The sequence below is a fragment of the Pongo pygmaeus genome, chromosome 23, assembly GCF_028885625.2.
Source record: "Pongo pygmaeus isolate AG05252 chromosome 23, NHGRI_mPonPyg2-v2.0_pri, whole genome shotgun sequence".
NCBI lineage: Eukaryota > Metazoa > Chordata > Mammalia > Primates > Hominidae > Pongo > Pongo pygmaeus.
The window spans coordinates 53723058-53731080 of record NC_085931.1 but is presented as its reverse complement, the minus strand read 5'-3'; the positions used below and the strand labels follow the sequence as shown (position 1 = coordinate 53731080).

At 53.2% G+C, this 8023-nt stretch overlaps 1 protein-coding gene and 1 long non-coding RNA gene across 3 annotated transcripts; one reads left to right on the top strand and one right to left on the bottom strand.

Moving 5' to 3' along the window:
• On the top strand, positions 1 to 928 carry LOC129023357 (large ribosomal subunit protein uL18-like). The gene has a single exon (XM_054469999.2). It carries the CDS (start codon positions 16 to 18, stop codon positions 907 to 909), a length of 894 nt encoding a protein of 297 aa, XP_054325974.2. The 5' UTR covers positions 1 to 15; the 3' UTR covers positions 910 to 928.
• Positions 929 to 1941: 1013 nt separating this feature from the next.
• LOC129023356 (uncharacterized) lies at positions 1942 to 5001 on the bottom strand. 2 transcript variants are annotated; one of them, XR_008496782.1, is made up of 4 exons: positions 4914 to 5001; positions 3509 to 3606; positions 2700 to 2882; positions 1950 to 2228 (listed from the first exon to the last, which is right to left on the bottom strand). It is a non-coding gene; the product is annotated as an uncharacterized LOC129023356 (long non-coding RNA). The 2 variants fall into 2 exon arrangements; XR_008496781.1 differs by having other exon boundaries at positions 1942 to 2882.
• Positions 5002 to 8023: the final 3022 nt, after the last annotated feature.

The following is an 8023-nucleotide window of genomic DNA, read 5'->3' as shown; positions in this document are numbered from 1 at the left end:
TCTTTGTTCCAAAGGATGGGGTTCGTTAAAGTTGTTAAGAATAAGGCCTACTTTAACAGATACCAAGTGAAATTTAGAAGACGACAAGCGGGTAAAACTGATTACTATGCTCGGAAACGCTTGGTGATACAGGATAAAAATAAATACAACACACCCAAGTACAGGATGATTGTTTGTGTAACTGACAGAGATATCATTTGTCAGATTGCTTATGCCCATATAGAGGGGTATATGATAGTCTGTGCGGCATATGCACACGAACTGCCAAAATATGGTGTGAAGGTTGGCCCAACAAATTATGCTGCAGCATATTGTACTGGCCTGCTGCTGGCCCGCAGGCTTCTCGATAGGTTTGGCATGGACAAGATCTATGACGGCCAAGTGGAGGTGACTGGCGATGAATACAACGTGGAAAGCACTGATGGTCAGCCAGGTGCCTTCACCTGCTATATGGATGCAGGCCTTGTCAGAACTACCACTGGCAATAAAGTTTTTGGCGCCCTGAAGGGAGCTGTGGATGGAGGCTTGTCTATCCCCCACAGTACCAAACGATTCCCTGGTTATGATTCTGAAAGCAAGGAATTTAATGCAGAAGTACACCGCAAGCACATCATGGGCCAGAATGTTGCAGGTTACATGCGCTACTTAATGGAAGAAGATGAAGATGCTTACAAGAAACAGTTCTCTCAATACATAAAGAACAGCGTAACTCCAGACATGATGGAGGAGATGTATAAGAAAGCTCATGCTGCTATACTAGAGAATCCAGTCTATGAAAAGAAGCCCAAGAAAGAAGTTAAAAAGGAGAGGTGGAACCTTCCCAAAATGTCCCTTGCTCAGAAGAAGGATCAGGTAGCTCAAAAGAAGGCAAGCTTCCTCAGAGCTCAGGAGCGGGCTGCTGAGAGCTAAATCAAACAATTTTCTATGATGATTTTTCAGATACAGAAAATAAACTTATGGACAGCAAAAAAAAAAAGAAGCCAAGGAATTAACTTGAAGTCACATAGTACATGAGAAACAAGTTTGCCTTTGACTATCACTGGCATTGTAGTCAATGTATAAAACTTACGGAGAACATTATCCAGAAGACTGGGAGGTATAACATTCATCTTTTTTTTTTTTTTTTGAAACAGAGTCTCGCATTGTTGCCCAGACTGGAGTGCAGTGGCACAATCTTGGCTCACTGCAACCTCCGTCTCCTGGGTTCAAGCAATTCTCCTGCCTCAACCTCCCAAGTAGCTAGGATTACAGGCGCCCACCACCACACCCAGCTAATTTTTTGTATTTTTAGTAGAGACAGGGTTTCACCATGTTGGCCAGGCTGATCTCGAACTCCTGACCTTGTGATTCGCCTGCCTCGGCCTCCCAAAGTGCTGGGATTACAGGTGTGAGCCACCACACCCAGCCAAAACATTAATCTTTATAACAATTCCACTACATTTAAATGATACAGGAAGTTGAATGCATTGCATCAAAGCCAAGTTACTGGGCCAGATGTGGTGGCTCACGCCAGTAATCTCAATACTTTGGGAGGCCAAGGCAGGTGGATCACTTGAGGTCAGGAGTTCGAGACCATCCTGGCCAACATGGCAAAACCCAGTCTCTACTAAAAACACAAAAATTAGCCAGGCATGGTGGCATGTGCCTGTAGTCCCAGCTACTTGGGAGGCTGAGGCAGGAGAATTGCTTGAATTCAGGAGGCGAAGGTTGCAGTGAGCCAGTATCACACCACTGCACTCCAGCCTGGGGGACAGAGTGAGACTGTCTCTCAAAAAATAATGATAAAATAAAAATAAAAATAAACAAATGGTACAGGAAGTAGAATGCATTGCAGCAAAGTCAAGGTACTGGGCTAGGCACAGGGGCTCATGCCTGTAATCCCAGCCTTTGCCTGAGTTCTTGTCCTGTGTCCAGGAAGAATGAGGTACACAGACAAGTGGAGGGTGAGCAAGACAAAGAAAAGCTTTATTGAATCTTAGGACAGCTCAGAGGCGACCCGCAGTGGGCAGCTCCTCTCTGTAAGCAGGTCATCTCCTCCAGTGTTCAGCTCTCCATAGGGAGGAGGCCCTGGAGGCCCTGGAGTGGGTGGCTCCATTCTGCAGGCAGGTCCCTGTTGACTTCCCAGCTCTCAGCAGACAAGGTAGCTCCTCTCTGCAGCTGGTCATCCAGTCTCCAGTTGTTTCTCCACCCTCTGCCTTGCTCTGGCTGAGCCTGGGGTGTTCATGGACCTCAGAGAGGAGGAAATGCAAGCCAACTGGTGCATGGGCACTCAGAAGAGGTACCACAGGTCCCCACTCTGGTCTGTGGATCTGGCAGCCTGTCCTTCAGCCTTCAGGCCCTCCCTGGTCTGAAAGTGGGGTCTTATCGGGTACCCCCCGGCTTCTGCCCAGGAATCTCCCACTGCCATTCATGGCCCCTGCTCAGCCCAGCTTTACTCTGAGATCAGAGTGGGTGTTGACAGCCACCAGCAGGGAGAAGCCAGGCAGTGGGGGCAGCTACTTTTGAGCCTGTGAAGGCAGGGGGGGCCTTCCCAGGCCCCCAAGAGTGGAGGGATGCCTGAAGCTGCAGCCACCAGTTTGAGTGGCTGCAGGTGCGTCTGGAGGAGGCAGGGCTCCTGGCTGTTCTGTGGAGCAGGAGGCCCGGGTCTGCAGCCACAGTTTGGGTGGCTGCAGCGGCACCCAGGAGAACAGGGCTCCTACCTGCTTACCCCGAAAGAGCACAGGAAGCCTCAGATCTGCAGCCACAACTTGGGTGGCTGCAGAAGTTGCAGGCTTGCAACTCAGAAGGGGCAGGGCTCCTGCCAGCTCCATGGAGCGTGTAGCCCTGGTGGCACCTCCCTGCTGCAGCAGTGGCAGGCTGTCTGGAGCAGCTACTTCCATAAACTAGAGGAATGATATTAAGAAGGCAGTTTTTGAAAAGAAGTATGTTTTTTCATTATAATATAAACATTTGAGAATTGTTATTTCTAAAATTTCTAGTCTGAAACTATAATATAAATTTGAAAATATTTAGATAAATTCATGGATAGTAACATTGATTCCCTTTTTTTTTTTTTTTTTTTTTTCGAGATGGAGTTTCGCTCTGTCACCCAGGCTGGAGAGCAATGGCGCAACCTCAGTTCACTGCAACCTCCGCCTCCTGGGTTCAAATGATTCTCCTGCCTCAGCTCCTGAGTAGCTGGGATTACAGGCACATGCCACACGCCCTGCTAATTTTGTATTTTTAGTAGAGACGGGGTTTCTCCGTGTTGGTCAGGCTGGTCTCGAACTCCTGACCTCAGGTGACCCACCGCCTTGGCCTCCCAAAGTACTGGGATTACAGGCGTGAGCCACCACGCCCAGCCCAATGATTGACTTTTAAAGTTGAGGTTAAATCAATATAATTATTTCACTAACACTTTTTCACGAACTGGATTCATGGTAAATTTTAGATAGCGTAATAATCTGATCCCAAATTATTATATTCTATTGTCCTTACATTCACTCATTCAACATATATAAGTGCTTACCTGTGCCGGAAATTTAAAAATTTCTAGTCTTTTTTTAATAAACAATCTTCCAGTAGCAATTTCATATTCTACATAGCAAGTTCAGAATTTTATGATGCCTGAATTAGAAACAAATACAGAGAGTATTAAACCTTGGATATTTGTGGAGACAAATATGTCTGATGAATGACCTTGGAGGCCCAGAAATGAGAATGGCTAGAACTGGGGATTGCAGCAGGGGCAGCAGCCGCAGTAGCCACGCCCGAGGACCGCAGAGTGAGGCAGGGGCAGAAGCAGGTGCCTGCTGGGCTTGGGCCGCCCTCCCCAGGGTCCCCCCACCTCCTGCCTCGTGGTGTTGTGTCTGGGCAGACTTGTCTTCACCACACCGCATCAGCAGGAGTGTGTAGTGGACACAGACGGTGACTGCTCGTGTCTGCCCGATTCCCCGCTGCTGCCAGGCAATGCCAGCAGGAGTAGATAAGGGTGTGACAGAGGCTGGCGCCAGCCCTGCGGGGGGTGGGGGGACAGGGGACAGGCACGGCTGCCCCGGGGTTCCCTCCCAGAGGAGGGGCTGCTCTCCAGACCTCATCCTTCCACAGAGATCCGAGGTCTCTGCCTGGGTGGGGCCATCGGAGACTCTCTTGTGTCAACTGTGATGTCATGTTCTCCATATCTTTTTCGGGCCGGGCTCAGGGTCTAGGCTCAGGGACGGAGGCTGCAGGGCCACATGAGGGCTGGTGGTCCAGGAGGCCTGAGGGCGGGGCCCTGGGGTTGCATTTTGGGGAGAGGCTGCCACAATAGAGCAGGAGGAGCGGGGATAGGGGTGCCAGGAGATGAGATGAGAGGGGCAGGCGGGCCTCTGCTGATGGGCTGGGGGTGGAGGATTGGCTGAGCCAAGCGGTGAGCCTGGAGTTCTCCTACAATTGTAGGGCCCTGTGCCTACTCCCACCTCTGCTCCTCTCTCAGCCCCACCGAGGTCTCTCCAGAGGATCTCACAGGCTGCTCCCACTCGCCCTATCCTCCTGTCCCATCTCTAGCCTCGGGTAGCCTGTGCCTGGAGAGGAGAGGAGAGGGGAGGGGAGGGGAGGAGAAGGGAAGGAAGGGGAGGGGAGAGGGGAGGAGAAGAGAGGGGAGGGGAGGAGAAGGGAGGGGAGGGGAGGAGAAGGGAGGGGAGGGGAGGAGAAGGGAGGGGAGGGGAGGAGAAGGGAGATGAGAGGAGGGGAGGAGAACGGAAGGAAGGGGAGGGGAGAGGAGAGGAGGTGAGGAGAGGGGAGGAGAAGGGAGGGGAGGGGAGGAGAAGGGAGATGAGAGGAGGGGAGGAGAGGGGAGTGGAGGGGAAGATGTGCAGGTCAGTCTCTGGGAGGGGTGGCTACTGTGACAAGATCCCACAAACTGGGGCTTCAGCAACAGACTTTTATTTTCTCACAGTTCTGGAGGCTGAAGTCCAAGATGAAGGCGCCATCACAGTTGGTTTCTGGTGAGGCCTCTCTCCGTGTGTGCAGAGGGGAAGAGAGAGCTCTCCGGTATCTGTTCCTCTTCCTGTGGAAGGGCCCTCCCCTGTGGCCTTCTAACACCTTAACGCCAATACAGTCACTCGGCGGATTCCATCTTCAACATAGGAATATTGAAGATGGGGTTGGTGATGTCATAGTTCCATCTGTAGCAGTGTCTGCAGGAAATTCCCACACTGGGGCCAGGCACGGTGACTCACACCTGTAATCCCAGCACTTTGGGAGGCTGGGGCAGGCCAATCACTTGAGCCCAGGAGTTTAAGACCAGCCTGGGCAACATAGTGAGACCTTGTCTCTACAAAAAATGCAAACATTAGCTGGGCATGGTGGCATGTGCCTGTGGTCCCAGTTGCGTGGGAGGCTGAGGTGGGAGAATCACTTGAGCACAGGAAGGCAGAGGTTGCAGTGAGCTGTGATTGTGCCATTGCACTCCAGCCTGGGCAACAGAGCGAGACCCTGTCTCAGAAAAAAACAACATCAACAAACTTCCCACACTGGGAGAGCCTGCTCCAGGCTGGGGCCTGGACTCAGCCGGTTGTTGTGTGGTCGTTCCCTCTTCCAGAAACCCTCCCAGCAGGTTATATTCCCATTTCACACGGAGGGTGAGTGAAAGGCAGCCCTAGGTGGCTCCCTCTAACTCCGAACGTGTGAATGTGGGTTTCCCCAGCACCGTCCAACCCCGGGCCTCACTGGGACTCCTTCCTGAGCTTTCCATCTGATGCTTTTAGAGCCCAGCAGCCACAGGTGTCTCAGGGAGGACGCTGGGCCCAGTGCTGGACCCTGCCGGGCAGGCTCCCTCAGCCGCGGGGCGGGTGGCTGGTCCCGTCTGGTGGGCCCATTCCCCCTGCCTGAGTGCACAGATAGGTGTGTGTGTGAGTTTAGTGTGTGTTCTTGGCCCATTCATCCTTCAGCTTTTGTGTTTTATTATGTAATCATTTTGCATGAGTGCTTAGTATATGAAAGATGTTAGTTAATATTTGTTTAACAAAACACATTTTGGATCTATTGATTAAAAAAGAAGATGGTGATAACGACAATCCAAGGACCAGGTGGAAACCGGTGAAGGCTGGATGGAGGGCAGTGGTGTGGAAAAGGTGCTTATTGTACTTTTGTTCTTGAGATGAAGCCTGTGAGGGCCAGGGGATGTTTCTGAACCTCTGAGCAAGAGGAATCGGGTCAGCAAAGAGAGAGGAGTGGGAGACGAGGGTTTGTCTTACACACACAGCCTTTCCCAGGAACAAATTCTCTCTTAAAATGCAGCATTAGGAAATCACCTCGGAGCCGGGCGCGGTGGCGCATGCCTGTAACCCCAGCACTTTGGGAGGCCAAGGCAGGGGGGTCGCTTGAGCTCAGGAGTTTGAGACCAGCCTGGGCCACGTGGTGAAACCCTGTCTCTACTAAAGATAGAAAAATTAGCCAGGCATGGTGGTGGGTGCCTGTAATCTCAGCTACTTGGGAGACTGAGGCAAGAGAATCGCTTGAACCCGGGAGGTGGAGGTTGCAGTGAGCCGAGATCATACTCTAGCCTGGGCGATGGAGTGAAACTCCTTCTCAAAAAAATAAAGATAAAAATAAAAATTGCAACCCTCCCCAGCTGAGCATGGTAACTCATGCCTGTAATCCCAGCACTTTGGGAAGCCAAGGCAGGAGGATCTCTTAAGCCCAGAAGTCTAAGACCAGCCTGGGCAACATAGTAAGACCCCATCTCTACAAAAAACTGGAGAAAAAAAAATTAGCTGGGCATGAAAGCATGCACCTATAGTCCCAACTACTCGGGAGGCTGAAGCCAGAGGATGGCTTGAGCCTGGTAGGTCAAGACTGCGGTGAGCTGTGATCGTAACTCTGCACTCCAGCCTGGGCAAGAGGGCGGGACCCTGTCTCAAAAATAAATAATTGCGACCCTCCCCCACACAGCTGCTGCTTGGCTCGGGAAGGAGCTGACTCTCCCCACTGATCCTGGAACGTCCCGCTCTCCGTGGTTACGTGGGCTCAGAGACCATTGTTTGCACTGCGTCCTGGGATGAATTTACACAGGACCACGTGCCTTCTGCTCCCTCCGACTCCCGTCCGCATTCCCTGTTTGTGGTTCTTATCATTCTGCTCGCCTGAGTCATTGGTCTCGCCGAAAACAAGAGCACAGTGGAGGTCACGCCAGCTGCAGCCCAGCACGGACAGACGGATGACGGCAGCCAGACATCAGGGGCTCCTCGGCTTCCCTCTGCCCGACACCTGTGCTGGTCCCACTGGATCGGCGGGGTCCTGCAGGGGTGCTGGGCAGAGAGGGTGCTGCCCAGCCGGGCTGAGAACCCACCTGTGCCCTGTGCCCTGAGGCCCACTCCTGGGCTGTGGGGGCCCCGTTTGCCCCCGCACTAGACATGACCTCTCCCACAAGCTCTCACTTCCTCTCCGCTGCCCTGTGGCTGTCCTCCTTGTCGCACGGTTGGCTGCCCTTGTCTACACCACGACGCCCTGCCTGGGAAGGCCCCTGTTTGTCCAGGCACCCAGGGCTAGAGCCAGGCACAAGTCATCACTGCCTGGATGCCTGAGTCCAGTGGACGCTCCTGTGGGACCCGTGTCCCTCAAACGGGCCCCTGCAGCTCAACACTCCAGCCACCTCCCCCGTCACTTCCTCACCTCACCCCAGGCCCACCCAGCCCCTGCGGCCACCACCAAGCTGCTCAGGCCACTCTGGAGGCCCTCACCTTCCACCCGCAGCCAGTGAGCCTGCAGACCCTCCCGATCCCAGACTCCTGAGCGTCCCAAGCCCACGGTCTCCACATGACTTGAACCACCCCCTCCCTGGCTGGGAGCCCTGAGGGTCCCTTCCTCCTGCCACGGGGGCTCCTACCTCTCCGCAGCGCAGACCCTCCCAGGTGAAGCCCTGAACCCTTCAGAATGGCCCAAGGGGCCCCTGTCCACGCTGCTGCCCCCCACCCTCTGCCCCTCAAGGCCTGGGGCAGCCAGGCTCTATGACCTTTCCAAGGATTTGCTGGAAGGAGCCTGGGGTTGGGAGCCACTTCTGGAG

Coding starts and splice junctions, on each gene's coding strand:
- LOC129023357 (XM_054469999.2), top strand. CDS start 16: ATGGGGTTCGTTAAAGTTGTTAAGAATAAGGCCTACTTTAACAGATAC.